Source organism: Vipera berus (assembly GCF_964194415.1).
Source record: "Vipera berus genome assembly, chromosome: 16".
NCBI lineage: Eukaryota > Metazoa > Chordata > Lepidosauria > Squamata > Viperidae > Vipera > Vipera berus.
This window is the reverse complement of record NC_138219.1, coordinates 5,118,285-5,139,923: the sequence shown is the minus strand read 5'-3', so window position 1 is coordinate 5,139,923 and position 21,639 is coordinate 5,118,285. Positions and strand designations below refer to the sequence as shown.

Below are 21,639 nucleotides of genomic sequence, written 5' to 3'. Positions count from 1 at the left end.
ATCTAAATGTTAGCGTAATTCCTTACACAACTTTAAATAGACCTCACTGGTGCGGGAATACACCCTCCACAACTGGTGTCCGTTCTCAAAAGTTGTTGCCCGGAATTTTACACCCTGACATCTGGGCTGTTGTGTCTCTTCAACAACACACACCAAGGGGCCAACTTGGTCAGGTCATCAGAGGTAGGTAACCCCACAATCTAAAGCCACACTCGGGCGCCATGCTTCGCCCTCACTGTTTGAAGCCTGCCCTGGTCTTTGAGCATGTGCAGAGTGCTTTCCCTCCTAGCCAGCGGCACCAGGCCATTAGAGGAAAATGATAAACAATACCACCAAGTCAGGTGGGCAGGGAAGGGGGAACCCCCAAAACAGACTCACAAGGTGGATAACAATCAGCCAATTCTTCACCTTGTGGGGTTCTTCCCCTCCTTAAAAATGCAAATACAGACAGTCCTCGAATTACAACTGTTCATTTAGCGACCGCTCAAAGTTACAACATCACCGGAAAAAAGTGACTGATGACCCTTACGTCCGGTGCGCCAACCCCAAGGTCACGTGATCCAAAATCCAGATGCTCGGCAACTGACTCCTATTTATGACGGTTGCCGGATTCCCCGGGTCAGGTGATGCCCCTTTCGCGACCTTCCGACAAGATTCGCTTAACGGCCGTGTGACTAACTTGACAATTGCGGCCGTTCGCTTCACGACTGCGGCAAGACAGGTCGTCACATGGGACCAAGTCCACTTACACAGAGTTTGAGTGTCGGCCTCAGCCGCGGAAACGTTGGGCTCAGCCGTCGTCACAAGTCAAGGACTCCTTGGGGATGGTCACCGGCCCTGTTTGCACGGATACACGACGTGACTTTCCCTCCGGGAAATCTTGGGGTTCCGAGGAGCCGATTCACCCCTTCTCCGAAGGATGTTGGACTCTCTCCTCCTTAAGCCCCCCCCCTCCAAGACCCCATCGACCCTCCCCTGCCCCTGCCAAGACGAATCAATGCTTTTCCACTTGCCCGGCTGAGGATGATGGGGTTCGGGGTCCAGCCCAAGTGGCAGAAGGCAAGGCGCTCCCCACCTTTCCTCCAGCCCTACCTTTGGGGGGTGGGTGGGGAGTGGGTGGGGGGCGGAAGGGGTTCAATTCAAGTTACCGGCTCGGTCTCTCCATCCGGACTGGTTCCCCAGCAGCCTGGACCCCCGGCCGGCTTCTCACGATCGGAGCGAAGACGCTTCTCCTCCGCAGGCCTGGCTCGCGCTGTAGGGATCAAGGCGAGCCTCAGGAATCCACCCCTTGGAGCGGGGATCCGCAGAGGCTGGGTGGGGGGGGGGTTGTCTCCTTTCGCCTCCCCTCCTCCCCTCTCCCGCCGCTTTTGGAAGAACCCCCCCCCCGTCCCCCTTTGGAGCCAGATCCGGACCCCCGTCTCCGTTCCCACGTTCCGAAACGTCGGCCAGACCCCCCCTCCCGCTCCTCTCTTCGCTCCCGCAGCCCCTCCTTCCAAGGAATGCATTCCCTTAAAAGCGGCAGCCCCCTCCCCTCCCCGAAACAACCCCCCCGGGAGGGGGAGGAAGCGATGCCCCCCCCACAGCAACCGACCGCACGTAGGGGAGGGATGCTCAGCCCCTCGCCCCCTCCACGCACCTCGCGTGTCGTTCCCCCCCCCACCCCCAGCTCCTCTGCGGCGCCGGGTTGGAGGGGATCCGATGGGGAGGGGGCGATCTGGAGCCCTGGAGGTGGGCCAGCCGGCGGTGCCCCCCCCCCTGCCCACAAGCCCGGATCGCCTGGGAAAGCAGGCGAGGATGCTGAAGGAAGAAGAAACAGGATCGGATCGGATCCGCTGGTCCAGGCAGGAGTCGGTCCAAGCGCAGCGCAGCCACGAGGCGACCGGAGGCGGCGGGGGGGGGGGGCTGAGGAGGGGGCTGGCTAGGGAGGGGGCGGGGAGAGGAGGAGGAGGAGGAGGAGGAGGAGGAGGAGGAAGGCCGGCCCCCATCAGACGCGCCCCTTTCCCGCGTCCCGGAGACACGTGTAGCCCCGGCGCACAGCTGGCACGCTCCCACAAGGCTTGGGGAACGCGCCCGCGGGCGGCCCGGCTCGGGTCCCGTGAGGTCCGCCAGTCGAGCCTCTACCTGCGGCGCTTTCGCGCTGCGGGATCCAGCCAGGTGGGAGGCAACCTGCGCTAAGCTTTGGAAAGACCAGCCTGTGAGATGTTTTTGTGCCAGCCATGGCAGTTCCCCAAATGGTCCTCAGATGGGAGCAAAGAGACACCTTTGCTCCCACGGGTGGGTCAGGGGTCTCCGGCCCCTGCAGCCCCATTGGAGAGAGTTAATGGCCCTCCAGCCCCCTCACTCTCATTGGTAAGGGAGGGGCCGGGGACCCCCCTAAAAACCTCTGCACAGGGGCTGCTCTTCAGCTCTTGTTCTAGCTCCCTCTGGGACTGATCCGTGGGCTCAATCCAGGCACGGGTGCCTCCATGCCAGGGAACTCTTTCTCCCTGCTTTATATCTAAATAAAGCTTTCACCTGATTGCATCCCTGCGTGCTGCACCTCAACGAGCCATCGGTCTCTCACACAGCCCGTGTCGGGGATGAGGGGGATGTCTTCGTGGGTTAAGGTCTTGCGCCAATCCCGATGGGCGGTTGTGTGGATGGGGCCACATGGGATGAGTTTTAATTCAGCGGCCAGCTGTAACGCCCTTAGCCAGGCAGTGGGTGAGTCCTTTATAGGAAAGGGGGCCCTGGGTTCAAATCCCAATGTGTCCACTTAAAAAAGGACGTCTCTGCTGAAGGCCCCCCCCCTCTTTGATTTCCTAGGCTTGTGGATTAAAGGTGTCTGCCAGCCTTCTTGCTATCCAGACAGCCGTATGATTCATTTAACAATTAATGGTTTGCTTCACAGGGCTGTGGCCTTAAATGGAGGACTACCCATATCCAATCTATATGGCCAACCCCTTCCCAGACCTCCAACCCTTTTTCCATTAAGAAACAACAACAACGATTAATGCAGACTTATCCCTCTTCTCCACTCCAGCCTGTTTTGGGTGGATTTGCTGCTCGTGCTAAACCCTCAGGTTTGAACCCACAGATGCAACTGGGCCTTCTTGTTGTTGTTTTTTTGAAGACCTTTCGCTCCTCACCCAAGAAGCTTCTTCAGTTTCTGACTGGATGATGGGGAAGAAGCTTCTTGGAGGAGAAAAACAAAGAAAAACAAGAAGCTTTGGAAAGACCAGCCCGTGTTTGGGGGGGGTGGGGTGGATGTGGGATGTGTGTGTGTGTGTGTATGTCTTCGTGGGTTAAGGTCTTGTGCCAATCCCGATGGGCGGTTGTGTGGATGGGGCCACATGGGATGAGTTTTAATTCCGCGGCCAGTTTCTGACTGGAGGGTGGGGAAGAAGCTTCTTGGAGGAGAAGCGAAAGGTCTTCAAAGAAAAAAACAAGAAGCTTTGGAAAGACCAGCCCGTGTCCGGTTGCCTCCTGGAAAAAGCATCTTTGGGATAACTATGACCTGGAGAATCTCCATAGACAACAGGTTTGAACCCAATTGCCATCTCAAGCGCTTTCGGTGGCCAAACTCTTTTGCTTCGTCCCCCAAGCAGGATTTGTTCCTTTTGAAAGCTGGCATTTTTTTTTCAGCGCAGGAATTCCGTAAGAGGATGTTCTGAGACCTTGTGTGTTGTGGTGTTTTTTTTTTTTTAAAAAAATCTAATTGTGAAAAAAATAAAATAAAAAATAGCCGGGAAGACTGGGATTTGGTCACCTTTGCAAGGGAAGAAAGCAAGTTACGGCAAGAAGCCAAGGAAGGGGGGGGGGGGGTTGGGGGTTCACCAGATTTGAAATTGTATTTTGATGCAGGTTGTTAAAAGCGGTGTGTGTGTGTGTGTGTGTGTGTGACCCTCCAGAACAAGAGGCTACTTGATTTGGAAGGTCACGAATTAAGGTTTGGATGGCACGGTTCTTTGTGGTAGGATAAAAGTTAACGTTGATTTCAACAGTCATTTTATTCGATGTGCCCTATTAAAAAGTTTGGAATACATTTAAAACAAGGGTTGTTGTTGTTTTTTTATACAAAGTGTCTCCCAAAAAATCTTTTTTAAGAAAAGAAATGGCGGTGAAGCCGGACTGGTGGGATGTATGGCAAAATAATATTTTTTAATTTGGGTGACCCTACCCCCAAGTCTAAGGAAGAGCCAGAATTAAAAGGCCATGTCTGCCACTACCTACAAATGTAAGAAAGATTCAAACTATAGATAGATAGATAGATAGATAGATAGATAGATAGATAGATAGATAGATAGCTCAAAAAAATAAAGGGAACACTTAAACAACACAATGATGATGGGTTTTTAAATATGTTTTAATTTTTAACTGTAGTTAATTTATTTTGGGGCTGTTATTTAATTCTTTTTTAATTTTTGTATTGTTGTTTTTTATTGTTGTAAGCCGCCCTGAGTCCTTCGGGAGATAGGGCGGCATATAAGTCCCAAAAATAAATAAATAAAATAAATAAATAAATAAATTTAATAGTAGGATGCCTTATCTTGTGTTCCCTTTATTTTTTTGATAGATAGATATATACATAGATTAGATATATAGATATATACACATACACACGTGTTACTTTTATTTTAATTCCTTGTCCCTCTTCAGATTTTAATGGCAAAGACAGTAGACTTCTGTCTTTACAAGGCTGCTTTTGCTCAACTTAAGCACGACTTCACGGTTAAATGATACGGCCGACCAAGAGTTCTCAACCTCAGCCGTTTTAAGTAACTTCGGTCACTAAACGAATGATTTGTTAAGTGGGGGACTATCTGTGCAGACGGTCTTCCTCAAGGCTGCTGGGATCCTGCTGGGAGAAACCCTACCCTAGAGGGATCTGAGTGGGTCCTTTCTCTCTCCACCCCCACCCCCACCATCCTTGTCCCCATCTGGGAAAAACTTTGAAAGAAAAGCTTCTGGCTCCTTTTACTGGTTCTTCTTCCAGCTGCCCCACATCTTAAGAGCAGCATGCGTTAGTCTGCCAGCAGCGGCTGGAACCCTATACACCCTTCCTTTGTGCTTTTAATCCTCTGCTTTCCCCCCCTCCCCTTCATTTTATCCTTCCCATCCTGCGACCTCCCCCCCCTCCCCGTTTTTCCACAATAATGAGACCTAGGGACCACAAAGCAGCCATTGTTTTTTTTTTAAAGTTCTGGGAGAAATAGCATCAGACTATTGGAAGATCTTGGGGTTTGCCTGTGTGCTGGACTGAAAGGCATCTGTGTGTGTTTGTGTGTGTCTGTGTGTGTCATGCAAGGGCGTGGAAAGAGAGAAGGGGCGTGGTAGTCGTCACTGTGGGGAAACCGCCCCCCCCAGCTCAAAAACCCATTTAGCGCAACTTGCAATGCTTTGCAAAAAAAAAGGGGGGGGGAATAACGAAAATAGCATTGCCCCTCCCCAAGAGAAATGTTTACAGGCAGTTCAAGCTGATCTGGGAGAAATATAAGCAGGGGTGAAGCTGGTGGGAGCAGAGGCCTCTGGGGAAGCAGGCCTAGGAGTTAAAGCGGGAATAGGAGAGAACATTCCTGAAGCAAATGCCTTTTGCACTCTCGCCCAGAAAGTTCCGTGAATTTGTCTTGTAAAATCGGGCTGGAGTTGCACTTAAAGACTTAAGTGCTTCTCAACCTGGTCAACGTTTAAGATAGCTGGGTTTCAACTCCCAGAATTCCCCAGTCAGAATTCTTGAAGTGGACCTCAACTCACAGAATCCCCCAGCCAGCATCCTTGAAGACAGGTGGACTTCAAGTCCCAGAATCCCCCAGCCAGCATCCTTGAAGACAGGTGGACTTGCAAGTCCCAGAATCCCCCAGCCAGCATCCTTGAAGACAGGTGGACTTGCAAGTCCCAGAATCCCCCAGCCAGCATCCTTGAAGACAGGTGGACTTGCAAGTCCCAGAATCCCCCAGCCAGCATCCTTGAAGACAGGTGGACTTGCAAGTCCCAGAACCCCCCAGCCAGCATCCTTGAAGACAGGTGGACTTGCAAGTCCCAGAACCCCCCAGCCAGCATCCTTGAAGACAGGTGGACTTGCAAGTCCCAGAACCCCCCAGCCAGCATCCTTGAAGACAGGTGGACTTGCAAGTCCCAGAATTCCCCAGCCAGCATGCTTTATGAATGGGTGGGCTTCAATTCCCAGAATTCCCCAGCCAGCACGCTTTAAGAGGGTTGGACTTCAACTCCACTTAAGAGTTCACCAGGCTGAGAAACGCTCCTGAGGGATGTTTTTCCCTTTCATAAAGGGGGGAAAACAAGATCTCCAGAGTACTCTGACTTTTATTTACAAAATAATCCGTTTCTGAGCTCCAATACACAAAGATGAACAAAAAAAAAACGACAAAAAAAAAAACACGGGGGAGATTTTTTAGAATAGGCGGCAGGGAGAGACGGACAAGGTGTTATTTTAAAAAAAAAACAAGGGAGGAAAAAAAAGTGAGGCGGCTTTTTAAAACTTGAATTCCTTGTACTTCTTGGCCCCAGCTCGGCTGTCCTGGGGCTGCGCTTTCCGCTTCTTTTGCTAAAGGGGAAAAACAAAAACAAACAGATAAATAAATAAATGCATAAATAAAGTTGGCCTTGTTTGTGACAGCTAGTCAGGGATGGACGATTTTCCTTCGGTCGTCCATAAGGGAATCCGCAAATCCCTCCAATTAGCCCACCAACCTGCCTTTGACCAGCATGAGCATCTCCGGTCCTGGGCTTCCGTGTGAAGATACTCCCAGCGTCCTTTGGGGCCCTCAGCTGCTATTGCAGGGGTCTTCCAACTTGGCCCTTTGAGGACTTGTGGACTTCCAACTCCCAGAATTCCTCAGCCAGGCACAGCGTGGCTGGGAGGTGGAAGTCCACAAGTCCTAAAAGGGCCAAGTTGGAAGATGCCCCCCCCCCCGGGGCTATTGCTTCCTCTTAGCCGAAGAATTGACTTAATACACCTGGAAACAGGTGCCATGTGGACTTCCATTCACCAGCAAAGTAGCTACTCTCAAGCTTGGCGCTTTGATTTCCAGCAAAGGCCCATGGTCTCACCCGGGGGAGCCCAGAGGATGGCCAGACAACGCGAGGGATACTCTAATTAATATAATGGGAGGGGGGCACATTGAAGCAGTTTTCTTGACAGTGGTTTCTCCTGGCTCTTCTGAGTGAGTTACACCAGGTCCCACCTCCCCACCCACCCCCCTCTTTTGATTTTCTAGGGAAGGGCTGCACGGAAGGATGGTTTGATGGCTGGAATAGACCACTGCGGTCCGCAGAGCCCGGGGGAGGCCGTGATGTTGTCACAGGGGATCCACGAAGACTTGGGGGGGAAAAAACCCCGATATAAAGTTTGAATTAAGCCTTGTGGGTGGGTGGGTTCTGTGGCCACAAAAGGTATTTATTTAATGGGGGTCCATGGTGAAGAAATGGTGGAGAATCACTGGAAGATGGATGGATAGATGGGAGATGGATGGGTTAATAGATGAATGAATGGATGAGATGGGTGGATAGAATGGATGGATAGGAAAGATAGATGGATAAATAAGATGGATAGGAGAGAAAGAAGATAGTAGACAGAGATGATAGATAGATAGATAGATAGATAGATAGATAGATAGATAGATAGATAGATAGATAGATAGATAGATAGATAGATAGATAGATAGATATAGAGAGAGAGAGGCAGGCAGAGCAAGATAGATAAGATAGACAGACAGACAGACAGACAGACAGATAGATAGATAGACAGACATAGATAGAGGCAGGCAGGCAGAGCAAGGTAGATAGATAGATAGATAGATAGATAGATAGATAGATAGATAGATAGATAGATAGATAGATAGATAGATATAGATAGATAGGCAGGCAGATAGAGCAAGATAATATATACACATAGAGATGATAAATAGGCAGACAGATGATGGATGGATGGATGGATAGATATAGAGATAGCTAGATAGCTAATAAATAGACACAGAGATGATAAATAGACAGATAGACAGACACACACACAATTTTTACAGTCTTGTAAGCTAGGACAACCCTCTGGAAAATTGGCATGATTTTTTTTCCCTTTCGAATTATCCACCAGCAGTTGCCTGGGAACAGTGCGCTGCAATGGGAAGATGCCAACAGTTGAGGCCAGCACGTTTGCGCTTATTTAAAGAGCATAGCAACGTGTGACTTGAGCGGTGCATTTCGAAGGGTCCCAGGACCCTCGGTGGGTTACAGGGAGTGGGGAGCCAGCGTCCAGACTGAGGCGGCCACAGGTTCACGCCTGGCGGCCAAGGGCCCAACCGCTTCCGGCCGTGCCAAGCTGTAAGATTGACGGCCAAGGATGTTTGTTTGTTTGTTTTTATTCTGTCACTATTGATTTGATTACTGCTTTTAAAACGAGTCGAGCTGGGGAGATTCCAATACGTCGAAAATGAAATGAAAAGGTTCATATAAGGCTACGTTACATCCCATTAGGAACTCCACCTTTCGGGAAGAGCAGAAATTGAACCAGAATTCGATAGAAGCGCATCGACGGCTTTCAAATACGGTTCCGTAAAAATAAATTAAACCTGAATATTTTTTTAAAAAGACGCTGCCGCCTGGGGAAGCAACAGAGCAGAAGCAGCATTTTTTTAAATTTTAATCCCATTTATATCCCGCCCTTTCTCCGAAGACTCAGGGCGGCTTACAATCTAAAGCACAAATCAATGTGCTTAGCAATAGCCTTCATTCTATGTCTATGCCTGCTTATTAGGGCTTTCGGGGGCCCCCAAGCGGCATTATTACAAAGTCAGCTTAATTGCCCCCAACAATCTGGGTCCTCATTTTACCTACCTCGGAAGGATTTTGGGACTTTTCTCACTGAATATTTTCCCATGTCCAAGGATCAGAGCAGGGTGGGAAGGCTACGGATCAAGCTTTTGATAGCTACTAGAGGATGGAATCCTAGGCCTGGAAGGGACCTTTGAGGTCATCCAGTCCAACCCCCTGCTCAAAGCAGGAGCCTTATACTATCCCGGTCAAATGGTTGTCCAATCTCTTCTTAAAAGCCTCCAACGATGGAGCAGCATAGTTTCTGGTGGCAAGCCGTTCCACGGGTTAATAGTTCTCACGGTTAGGGAATTTCTCCTTAGTTCTAGGTTGCTTCTCTCCTTAACAAGCTTCCACCCTGGACATTTTTGTCCTGCCTTCTGGTGCTTTGGAAGACAAAACTGTTAGCCTTTTTCCCTGTGTTTGATCTCGGGACGTTCAAATCCACCTCACCTTCTGTTTGGCCGCGTGCTCGGCCACCATGTCGCTGAAATCCTCCTTCTCCACCTGGGCCTGCTGCTCCCTCACGTGCTCTTCGTACTTCTGGGTCATAGCCATGGGATCGAGTTCCAATTCCTCCGGCGCCAGGGCGACCTCCACCCCTTGGATTTCGGGGACCGGCCCTTTGCGGCTCATGACCTGCGTGGGAGAGAGAAAGAAGTTGGGCAGGGGGACGGGGAAAGGGTCAGATTAGGGAGGAAGAAAAAAGCCGGGTCCGACCCACTAAGACCCCTTTAAGCGGACGATGGTTTGCTGGGCAGTTTAAAGGGCAGATCTGCAGCTATGGCGCCTTCGCAGCAGCAGACACAAATTTTTGGGAGCGGTGTCAAAAATCATAAGCAACTGGTTAGCTTAACCAGCAACGTTACAGGACAGTGAAATTGAAGTGTTTGTAATTCACAGCACAGCAGTGTTTCTCAACCGTGACAGCTTGAAGATGGGTGGGCTTCAACCCACAGAATTCCCCCAGCCAGCCATGCTTTAAGATGGGTGGACTTCAACTCCTAGAATGCCCCAGCCAGCATGCTTTAAAATGGGTGGACTTCAACTCCCAGAATCCCCCAGTCAGCCTTGCTGATGGGTGGACTTCAACTCCCAGAATCCCCCAGCCAGCCATGCTTTAAGATGGGTGGACTTCAACTCCCAGAATCCCCCAGCCAGGCATGCTTTAAGATGAGTGGACTTCAAATCCCAGACTCCCACAGCCAGCGTGCTTTAAGATGGGTGGGCTTCAACTCCAGGATGCTTGCTGGGGAATTCTGGGAGTTGAAGTCCACTCATCTTCCAGCTGCCACAGTTGAGAAACATTTCTTGAAGGAATCCAACCTTCGTCTTTAATGGGAGAGTATAGTTATTATTTTATTATTCAGTCGGGGTTAGGGCTTAGTGTGGGAAGCCAGATTGTGGATTTGGAAGGATGTAGATGATATAAAATCAAACGAGTGACTAGCATGTTCTTCCATCTTAATTCCAAGAAAACGCGTTTCTGTCTTTGCAGCTGGATATACTGGAAAGTCAAGGGCACTGACAGTCCGGGTGGGTAATTATGGGATTTGTAATCCCATCCCTCTGGAATTGTGAATGTTAAAACAAGCAAAGGCTGTGTTAAAGAGTTCACTCTGCTGAAGTAGAAGCGTGCGTGTAATTTATAAAAAAAAAAGGAAATAAATGTTTTCTCCGCTTGCCTTACAGCCATTCTTTTAATGGCTGTGCGAAGTGACGACAGCAATGAACAAAATGACTTAAGACCGGTTTTCACGCTTGCGACCGTTGCAGCAAACCTCCCCCCTGCCATGGTCACCTGATCAAAATTCGAGCACTTGGCGATCGGCACGTATTTACGACGGTTGTAGCGTCCCGGGGTCGTGTCACTTAACAACTGCATGATTCACTTAGCAACCGTGGCAAAACAGCAATAAAAATCAGCGGCAGCTGAATTAAACCGATCAGCTTAGCAGCGGAAATTCAGTGGGGATCGTTAAGTCAAGGGCTAGCTGCATCCCACAGCTAACAAGGGTACTTCTCGACTTACAGCCGTCCGTTTAGCGACTGCTCGAAGTTACGACGGCACTGAAGAAAAGGGACTCATGGCCGTTTCCCCCACTTTACATTCGGGTGGCTTGACAATTGGCTCATATTAATGACGGTCGCAACGTCCCAGGCTCCTGTGATTCCCCCTTTTCCAACCTTCTGACCAGCAGAGTCAATGGAGGAAGCCAGATTGACTTAACAACTCTGCTCCTAACTCAACAACTGCAGCGATTCACTTCACGAATGCGGCAGGAAAAGTGGCAACGTGGGGCAAAACTGACTTTTAAGAAATTTCTCACTTAGCAACAATTGGGATCGTTAAGTCGAGGGCGACCTGTGACGCAAAGGCCAGGACTCAAAAGCCACATTCTAACTAGACTACAATTCCCAGCATTCCGTAGAAAGTTGAAATTTGAAATTTACGCCCTACTATGCCATCAGATGAAGTTGGCAGGGCTTCAGGGGCAAGGAGAAAAGGGTCTCTAGGGCCCACCTTAAGCCAAGGAGAGACCAACCCAATCCTTACCGTGGCCATGTCATAGATGTGGGTGGACCCCATCATGGCACCCCCGACCGTTGGCATCCGCTTCTCCGGCAAAACCGTGAAAAGCTGGGGTGTCTCGCTGCTGTTGGAGCAGATAGGAAAGGGGAAAAAAATTAAGAGTACCGTGAAGTGGTTTATAAGTCTAAGTCGAAGAGAAAATGACAGAAAAAACCTATAGAGTTTAAGCCAGAATTATTTTTGCTAGGCACAAATGCAGGAAACCATGAGAAAAGAGTGCATATATTTAATTTCTACATAATATTAACTGCAGCAAGAACTGTATTCGCTCCATATTGGGAAAAATGAAGATCTACCAACGGAGGAAGTCTTAATTAAAAAAAAAAAAATTTTTAGAATGTGCAGAAATGGAGAGATTTGACGTTGAAAACAAAAGAGAGAAAGAAGACTCAATTTATTTTAGAACCTGGGATACCTTTTATCATTGGCTAGAAAAAACGAGGTAGAGAGAAAGGAACTTAGGATGTATCGGTAAGCTAGTTATTGAAATCCAGACAACATGTTGCTGACAAAATATCAAGCGCTTGTGATTCTAAAAAACTAATAAAAATATATATATATTTTAAAAAGTCTAAGTGCTATTGCTATTCCTGCGTTCCTTTTATTTTTTATCGAGCACTTCACAGCACATTTAGAAACAAGTGCCAGCAAGAACATGAAAAAAAATAAGTGCTATTGCTATTCTGTTCTATCCTATCCTATCCTAGTGTTGTGATTCAGGGTCAGCCTGTGGGTTCGGCAGTTGGGTCGGACGACTCAGAGGAGGAGGAGGGGGGTGTTGAAGAGCTTGCTGAGGGGATTGGACAGCTTGATGAGAGCCCTCAGCCAGGCCCCTCTCATCTGGTCACGATGCAGACCCAGCTGTGTGAGCCTGACAGCGTGGATGATGACCCACAGCTGGCCCTGTTCAAGAACGCCCGACGCAGGAGGCAGTCAATTAGGAGTAAACAGAGGAAGGCAATGGGGCTCCTCGGAAGGAGGCAGAGAGAAGCCACACCCTGAACTCTATATAAGGGGAATGTGTGGGGAGGGCTGGTTTGCTGAAGGCAACCGCTCGAATAGTTCATGTTTCTTTAAGCTCCTGTTTCTTGGTTTGTCTTGTTCCATTTGTTTTTGTTGCAATAAATTTGGCAGGCGTAATTCCAGCCTCTTGCCGTTTGTAAAGGGGTTGTCCCTGCCTTTTCTGCAGGGCCGGTAGCAGGCTGGTACAGAACACCTATTTCCATTCTATCCCATCCCATCCCATCCCATCCCATCCTATCCCCCTTGAAGTTTTCCTTTAGCCTCCTCATTGCTCTTCCCTCCTGTGTTGTGTCTTTAAGGATTATCTTGCAGTTACTAAGCTATTCCTTTGAAAGGCCAACACAATGTGTGAAGTTAGCTAAATCTCTAGAGCAGGGGTCCCCAAGCCCCCGGTCCGTGGACCAGCACCGGTCCGTGGCAAGCCAGAAGCTGGGCCACGCAAACGAAGCAAAGTCCCATCCGTGGGAAGCAGGCAGCACGCAAAACCACACCGCCTCTGGTCCGTGGGAAAATGTCTTTCCGCGGAACCGGTCCCTGGTAGCCCAAAGGTTGAGGGCCCCTGTTCTAAGAGTTCTCAAAACCCAACTTCCTCCCCGCCAAAGACGGTCTGCCGGCCCCCGAGGGGAGACGGGACGTGAAGAGAGTGAGAAAGGGAATCAAAAGCCAATTTACCCGTCCATGGCTTCCTCGATCTTCTTCTTACGCAGCTCAATCAGCTCCGGCGTCTCCATGCCGGCGGGCACCGAAGAGAAGCCCCCTGGTGTGATTAGGCCGCTGGGACCGGAGGAGGAAGAGGAGGGAGAGGGGGGGGTCAGAACCACAGGACAACATTTTAACTGGGGTCAACCAGGAGGCCTTGGTTAGCAAAGTCATTTATTTGGGGTGGGGATAAAAAAAAATCAAACAATGGATCAAATCCGAAACTAGTCAGCTGGCTCTAGTCGCCGCCCGATTTGCCCGACAGGCTGCTAGGAAACAGGGCGAGACGTCACGGGTGGAAGACCAGCCAGGAACTAAGGAGGCAAGAACCAGTTAACCAGCGGAAAGGCTTGCCACTAGAAGTTGTGGCCGCTTCCATCACTGGAGGCTTGTAAGAAGAGACTGGACAAGCGTTTGACCGGGATGGTATAAGGCCTCCTTGCCTTGACCTGGAGGTTGGACTAGAAGATCTCCAGGGTCCCTCCCCAAACTCGGGTTATTCTGTAATTCTGAAGCTCAATTGACAGGCGATTCGGGGAGTGGGGGGGGGGAGAGGAGGCTGCTGGTTCTTATCCAGCTCATATCAGCAGCCAGTCCCAGTCCGACGTTTTCCTAGGGACCGTCCTGACTCTGAGCAATAGGTTTCCATGGAGATTTGGATGCTTTTATCATCACATCTCCCCTGTTTGGAAATCCCCCCCCCACTACAGAGAGAGCCTGACCTATCTGCTGGCGTGATAAAGCCGGTCTCGTCTGGCTTCTCTTCGTCGCTGTCCTCGTCTTCCTCCTCCTCCGAGGATTCTTCGTCCGAAGGCTCCAGTTCTCCCCAAGGGGTCCGATCCACCTCTTCTTCTTCGGCCTTGGCCTGAGGGAGGGAGGGAAGAAGGAAATTGAAAGAGAGAGAGGAAGGAAGGCGGGGGGAAAGTATAGGAAGGAAGGAAGGGAGGGAGGGAGGAAGGGAAGGAGGGAGGAAGGAAATTGAAAGAGAAAGGAAGGAAGGAAAAAGAATTGGAAGGAAGAAAGAAGGAAAGAAGGAAAGAAGGAAAAAGAATTAGAAGGAAGGAAGGAAGGAAAGATAGATGGAAGGAGGAAAAGAAGAAGGGAGGGAGGGAAGGAAGGAGGGAGGATGTCAATTTTGGAAGGAAGGAAGGAAATTGAGAGATAGGAAGGAAGGAGGGAAAAAGTATAGGAAGGAAGGAAGGAAGGACATGGAGGGAGGGAGGAAAGAAGGAATGAAATTGAAAGAGAGAGAGAAAGGGAGGAAGGAAAAAGAATTGGAAGGAAAAAGGAAGAAAACAAGGAAGGAAAAAGAATTGGAGGAAGGAAGGAAGGAAGGAAGGAAGGAAGGAAGGAAGGAAGGAAGGAAGGAAGGAAGGAAGGAAGGAAGGAAGGAAGAAAAGGGAGGGAGGGAAGGAGGATGTCAATTTGGTATAATAAAAAAAGTATAATACAGAAGGCCTGAACTGTGACTGGGACACTCTTAACAGCTGGGAGCTGAAGTCTACAAGCAAGCGTCTTCCAATGTGGCCATTTGATGACTTATGGACTTCAACTCCCAGAATTCCTCATTCAGGCAGGCTGGCTGAGGAATTCTGGGAGTTGAAGTCCAAAAACAGGGGTCTTCCAACGTGGCCCCTTGATGACTTGTGGACTTCAACTCCCAAAATTCCTCAGCTAGGCAGGCAGGCTGGCTGAGGAATTCTGGGAGCTGAAGTCTACAAGCAAGGGTCTTCCAACGTGGCCCTTGGATGACTTGTGGACACCAACTCCCAGAATTCCTCAGCCAGGCACGTGTGCCTGGCTGAGGAATTCTGGGAGTTGAAGTCCACAAGTCATCAAAGGGCCACGTTGGAAGACCCCCGCTGTAAAGGCATACCTGGAATTCAGTAGCGTTGGTCCCAAAGACATCTCCATACAGGGGCTTCCCTGTCTCGTCGACAGGTGGCTTACCCCAGCCTCCGGCATGATATCCAAACGAACATCCCTGTAGGAAAAAAATAAAATAAGCCACAGGGCTAGTTCTTTGGCAGCCGCCTAAAACTAGCCATGATTCTGTGTTCCGCACAACCTTCTTAAGCAAGATGCATCGAGAAGCGTGGCCGAGATTTAGCAGAATTGCCCAGTTCGAGCGAATACATTTGTAACCCCGCAGCAGAAAACGTTTGAATTGTCTTTCCTTTTTTTTTTTTTGCTTTTAGAAATTGTCACTGGAAATTTTAGAAAGGGCGTAAAAACGGACACAAACCGGGAAAAAGTAAAAGCAGAAAAAAAAAGAGAGCAAATGAAATTTAAAAAAAAAAGCCCTAAGGGCTGAAAGAATAAAAAGAAATCCAAAGAGGAAACTTCCAATAAACAACAAATATAGTGATGTCTTACTCCACAATTAGAAAAAAAAAAGCTCACTTTTCCCCCCATTATCCAGGTTTTTTTTCTCCTCACAGAAACGACGATTCGTTAAGTGCAATGCCAAAAGTCTGTCAAGGGCTTCCAATCAGCCGTAAATGTAGACATTACAGGACCTTGATGCTCTCTGAGCTTGTTTTCTTGCAGACGTTTTCTTAAACAACTAGGGAACATCATCACTGCTGCATGAGGATGCACGGATGGCGTTACCTAGGTTTGGGTAATGACACGTCTGCAAGAAAACAACCCAGTTCGGGGAGCACCGAGGACCCCTGATAAATGCAAGATATTGTTCCTTCTCAAATCCATTTCTTATTTTTTCTTTAACCGACAATCTTCCTACGGTCTGGCAGGCAGACAGGCGGGTCTGCCAGCTGGCGGTTGAGGCGGCAAGATTCCCGCATCTTTTGTTGCTTTGCAGATTGCGAGGCTGGTTGTGACCCTCGAAAGAACGGGAGGAAGCACTGAACGGGTTAGAAGGCTTAACTCACCTCTGGGATGGGAGAATTTAAACCCGGGATTTTCAAGTTGGGGTAGGAAGGCGGTGGGCCGTAGCGCTGCATGGCGATCAGCCACGGAGGAGGAACTTTGTGGGCGTTCTTTGAGACACACACACACACACACACAGAGAGAGAGAGAGAGAGAGAGAGAGAGAGAGAGAGAGAGAGAGAGAGAGAGAGAGAGAGAGAGAGAGAGAGAGAGAGAAAAGAACACAGTTAGTGACGGACGCCTCGCCATGCCCCTTATCTCCTGCCCCCGTGTTCTTTGCAATCATCCTATCTGGAAATCTAGAAAATATCGACTAAACCCAATCAATTAGCAACAGCAGACATATTGCTACTGCTAAGCTTGTAAGCCGCCCTTAAATGGAATTAAAATAATATATATATATATGTATATGTATATGTATATGTATATGTATATATATATATATATATATATATATATATATATATATATATATATATATATATATATATATATATATATATATATATATATATATATATATATATATATATATATATATATATATATATATATATATATATATATATTCTGCTCCACAATGCTGTAAACCGGGGCTTGCTAACCTCGGCAACTTTTAAGAACCGGAATTCCTCAGCCAGCATGCATAAAGCCAAGATTAAATGGCTGGTAGGAATGTGGAGCGAGGGAGTGTGTGTGTGTGTGTGTGTGTGTGTGTGTGTGTGTGTGTGATTATTTCATTATTTCTATTTCTTTTATATTGTGCTTTTACGTCCTGTCGGCCGTCTTTGAGTCGTTGTGCGAGGGGGCATCGATATCAATTTTCTAAATACATGATCCACCCTCGTTTTTCGCGTGGGCTTGTCATTGATGCAGTTTTGGTGTCTTTTTTGTTTTTTTAATGAAAGGCCGTGACGGCTCAGCGGTGGAGACCCGACTGCCTGTGCGACGGGTGAGCTCCCGCCCCTTGCTCCCGCTCCTGCCCACCTCACTGTTTGAAAGCAGGGCAAATGAGAGTAGATAAATAGGTACCACTTCGGTGGGAAGGTAACAGCGTTCCATGCGCCTTGGGCGTAATAGCCACGCTGGCCACGGAAACTGTCTTCGGACAACGCCGGCTCCCTCGGTTAAGAAACAGATGAGCACTGTTTCTGTCGGAGCTAGTGGCTTCCCGACGACTTACCGGCCCCACGGGCATCCCCAGGGCGATGCGCAGCTCATCCGAAAGATCTCCCGGCTTCTTCTCCTTCAGGCGCGTCTCGAACTCCTTGCCCTGGGGGGGGAGAAAGAGGAGGAAAGGGAAAGGAGTCGGCAAGGGGAATGCCCCGCTAGCCTCGCTCCCGTCCGGCGGAGGGAGGGGGGGGCCGGCCTGCTCACCTCGTAGTACAAATCGCCGTGAATGGTCAGCTTGGGCTTCGTCTGCCACTTGAAGAAGGCGTCGTGCAGCTTCTGGTAATCGATGTCGATTTTGCCCATCTTCGGGCGGACTTTCTCTCGCATTTTCGACTTCATGGTTTTCTGCTCCTCCTGGAGGGAACAGCCACAGGAGTCAGCCGGCGGGAAAGGGTCGGGCGGGAAGAATCAGGAGTATGGGATTGGTTGCAGCTGTGCCTGAGTCTTTCGGCGGCTGCGCGTAATCCTCGACTTACGGCCACAATGAGGCCCGACGCGTCTGTTGTTAACCGAGACTTTTGCGAGGTGAGTTTTGCCCCATTTGGAGAGCTTTTCCCACCATGCTTCCAGGGTCACGCGGTTCCCCCCTTTGGTGGCCTTCCGACAAGCCGAGTCAACGGGGGAGCCGGATTCGCAGAAGAACCGCGGGTTGCTGACTTCACAGCTGCAGTGATTTGCATCGCGGCCAGGAAGGCCGCAAAATGGGGCAAAGCTCGCTGAACGAATGTCTCACTTAGCAACAGAAATTGGGGTCGTTAAGTCGAGCGCTGCCTCTACCGTGTTGCTGAGTTCACAACTGCGGTGACTCGCGTCGCGGCGGTGGCCAGGCAGGCCGTAAAGTGGAGCAAAAGTCGCTTAACAAACGTTTCCCTTAGCGACAGACCTTTCGAGCTCAACTGCGGTCGTAACTCGAGGACTAACTCCGCTGCCTATTCTGTGGATACTTTTTATTTTGCTGTGGATTTATTTCGCGGGGAGTCTCTCCCTTTTGTGCAAACAGCCAGGCTGCAGTTGTGGAACGGCTCCGTGTGTGTGTGTATGTGCACACACACAACAAAGCTTCCTACCACACCTTTTCCTGTAGGGCTTCCCTCATCTCTTGGATCCCGGTGCGCTTAATGAATTCCGGCAGCTCAAACGGAGGCTTCTCGATCCCTCTCTTCCCCTGCAGATATTTGCGCTTGAAGCACCAGTGGCGGGGGACAGGGACCGAGTTGCGGGTGGCCTTCAAGTGGACTAGCAGCTTGGGATCCTGCGCCGTCACATCGTGCATCTCCACCACATCGGGGCGGGCCACCAGCTGCCGGGAACCAAAGGCAAAATAAATACATGAATAAAAAATAAAAATAAAATTAAGTCCATTCTCTGCTGGGTTTTTCCAACTGCCTTTATTTATTTATGGAACTGGATACTTTATTTGGCCAAGCGTGATTAGGCCCGTCAATCAAGTGGTGGAAGTTCAACAGGGAAAGCTTTCCCCTCCCCTCTGCACTGGGGTGAGTTGATGTAGCATCGGTGGCGTCTGAGCCTTGGGCCAAATCTTCCACCTGTTTAGTTTCGTAGCTTTAATGTGATTTTTTTAAGTCGTGTCCGTTGGGGTTGGCCAGCCACTCGTCTGGAAGGGAATGGGGTCTCCTGCCTGAGCACGGGGTTGGACTAGAAGACCTCCAAGGTCCCTTCCAATCCCACGAGTCTACGTTCTACATGACTCTGGGCAACTTACAACTGAGCCTTCCTTTTCTCCAAATTTCTGATCGGGCAGCTGCCTTCCAATGGCCCCCAAACAGGCATCCACACTGGGCATGTTTTACTGGGCACGCTCCAGCAGAAAACAGGCTGGGCTCCAGGGCTCAGCTCACCCACGGAAGCCTGCCGAGCGCCTGGCGCCAGTGGGCAAACAGAATCTAGACGTCTCCCCTAGAAAGTGGGAGATGGCGAGTTCTAGTCCCGCCTTAGCCACGAAAGTCAGCTGGTTGACTCTGGTCCGCTCTCTCTCTCAGCCCAATCCAGGCTAGAAAGCAGGAGACGGAGAGTTCTAGTCTTGCCTTAGACATGAAAGCCGGCTGGGTGACTTTGGGCCAATCTCCAGGAGACGGTGAGTTCTAGTCCCGCCTTAGCCACGAAAGTCAGCTGGTTGACTCTGGACCGCTCTCTCTCTCAGCCCAATCCAGGCTAGAAAGCAGGAGACGGCGAGTTCTAGTCTTGCCTTAGACATGGAAGCGGGCTGGGTGACTTTGGGCCGATCACCAGGAGACGGTGAGTTCTAGTCCCGCCTTAGCCACGAAAGTCAGCTGGTTGACTCTGGACCGCTCTCTCTCTCAGCCCAATCCAGGCTAGAAAGCAGGAGACGGCGAGTTCTAGTCTTGCCTTAGACATGGAAGCGGGCTGGGTGACTTTGGGCCGATCACCAGGAGACGGTGAGTTCTAGTCCCGCCTTAGCCATGAAAGGAGGAGGAGGAGGAGGAGGACGACTATGGGGTCCTTGTTGCTCCGTAAGCTGGGTTGTTTTCTTGCAGACGTTTCATGACCCAAACTAGGTAACATCATCAGTGTGAGAAGGGAATGGGGTTTGTGGAGAGGAGGAGGAGGAGGAGGAGGAGGAGGAAGGAGCATTAAGTATGTTCACCAAGTTACTTAGAAAATAAAAAGGTGGGAGAAAAATCTAATCAACGAATCCATAAAATAAATGAAAGCCCCCACCTGCTTCAGCTCCGCCACAGTAAAACGGTTCATCCGTCGCAGTTTCTTCTTGGACAATTTGGGAGCTTCCGGCTTCTTTTCCTGAATTTGTTTTTGGGAGGAAGGGAGGGAGGGAGGGAGAGAGAGAGAGAGAAAGTTTCTTATCTGCATAGCGACTTCCCCCTGTATCTTATAGGGGAAGCTTATCAGAAGGGCTGACACAGGTCCCTTTTTTTTGCCATCTGTCCTCTTAAACTCTGGGGTGAACTGCCCCTACGGCTGGAGGTTCCACTTCTGTTCTAACAACCCAAAAACCAAGAGACTTCTTTTACTCTGGGGCACAGGTCTGCAACCCGCGGCTCCGGAGCCGCATGCGGCTCTTTCAGCCGTCTCCTGCGGCTCCCAGTCCTCTGCCATGTGCAGTCCAAAAAAAAAAAATGGGACTAAAAATGTTCAACCAATCAATTCAAATATGCAGGGTAGGTGCATATCTCGCCTTGGCTCCACTCTTCAAACCCTGTTCTGCGCATGCGCACATGTACGCGCATGTGCACACATTTTTTGCGGCTCCCAGTTTTTCCTTTTGTGAGGGAACCGGTTCCGAGTGGCTCTTTCACAGTTTCAAGTTGCTGACCCCTGCTCTGGGGTGAACTGCCCCTACGGCTGGAGGTTCCACTTCTGTTCTAACAACCCCAAAACCAAGAGACTTCTTTTACTCTGGGGTGAACTGCCCCTACGGCTGGAGGGTCCACTTCTGTTCTAACAACCCCAAAACCAAGAGACTTCTTTTGTTTCAAACAGAAAGCTAAAGAGAAGGAAAACAAGGCGTTCTCCCATCAGCCCGACACACACACACACGCACACACACACGCACGCACACACACTCACTCACCTGCTCATCGTCAGAGCTGTCGTCACTGTCCTTCCGCTCTTCCTCAAATCCCTTCTTCTTTGGCGCAGCCGAAGCGGCCAGCTTGTCTGCTTTCTCTGGCTCCTTTTCCTTGTCCTTCTTAACGTCGTCGGTCAGCTGTGAGGGAGGAAGGGAGGACAAGAGTCGGGGAGGGATTATTGCCCAGAAGGCAGAGCAAGTGGCAGGCAGTCCTCAACTTGCAACCGTTCCTTTAGAGACCGTTTGAAGTTGCAAGAGCCCTGGGGGAAAGTGACTTATGAGCAGTTTTCGCATTTGCGACCGTGGCAGCATCCCCCGTGGTCCTGTGCTCAAAATTCAGACGCTTGGAAACTGACTCCCATTTATGACGGTCGCCACGTCCGGGGGGGGGTCACGTGATCCCCTTTCGCGACCTTCCGACAATGGGGAAAGCCGGATTCGCTTAATGACTGTGGGGCTAGCTTAACATCTGCAGCGATCCAACAGTGGCAAGCAAGGGGCAAAACTCACTTAACAAATGTCTCGCTTAGTGATGTGAATTCTGGGGTCAACTGTGGTCGTTAAGTCGAGGACCACCTGTACAATTTTAGTTTACTAAAGCATCAGCAAGTACATACATGTACATATACATTAGCTATCGAACGATAACTTCTGTCCCCTTGTAAGTCTGTGGCTTCCTTTTATGGTGAATTTATTCTGGGTTTTATCTTAGTTTAATATATTCTCTCCATTATTGTATTGTGTGTACGTGTGTGTGTGTGTGTGTGTGTGTGTGTGTGTGTGTAGATATGTGCATGTGTGTATGTGTGTGTAAACATACACATACATACTATATGCATATGCATATATACATACATGTACACATATATTTATACACATATACATA

The 21,639-nt window shown here is 49.5% G+C and overlaps 1 protein-coding gene across 2 annotated transcripts in view; it reads right to left on the bottom strand.

The window, feature by feature from the left end:
* Window positions 1-6,285: 6,285 nt before the first annotated feature.
* The window catches only part of SF3B2 (splicing factor 3b subunit 2), a 28,412-nt gene continuing 13,058 nt past the window's right edge, over window positions 6,286-21,639 (bottom strand). For both annotated transcript variants that reach the window (XM_081340989.1, XM_081340990.1), the window contains 12 exons: window positions 20,757-20,891; window positions 19,886-19,966; window positions 18,258-18,485; window positions 17,390-17,539; window positions 17,196-17,285; window positions 16,015-16,122; window positions 14,997-15,104; window positions 13,843-13,985; window positions 13,094-13,195; window positions 11,363-11,462; window positions 9,259-9,444; window positions 6,286-6,544 (listed from right to left, as the gene is read on the bottom strand). In XM_081340989.1, coding sequence (XP_081197115.1) covers window positions 6,473-6,544; window positions 9,259-9,444; window positions 11,363-11,462; window positions 13,094-13,195; window positions 13,843-13,985; window positions 14,997-15,104; window positions 16,015-16,122; window positions 17,196-17,285; window positions 17,390-17,539; window positions 18,258-18,485; window positions 19,886-19,966; window positions 20,757-20,891 — 1,503 coding nt within the window. In that variant the 3' untranslated portion in view covers window positions 6,286-6,472. The remainder of the gene's footprint in view (window positions 6,545-9,258; window positions 9,445-11,362; window positions 11,463-13,093; window positions 13,196-13,842; window positions 13,986-14,996; window positions 15,105-16,014; window positions 16,123-17,195; window positions 17,286-17,389; window positions 17,540-18,257; window positions 18,486-19,885; window positions 19,967-20,756; window positions 20,892-21,639) is intronic.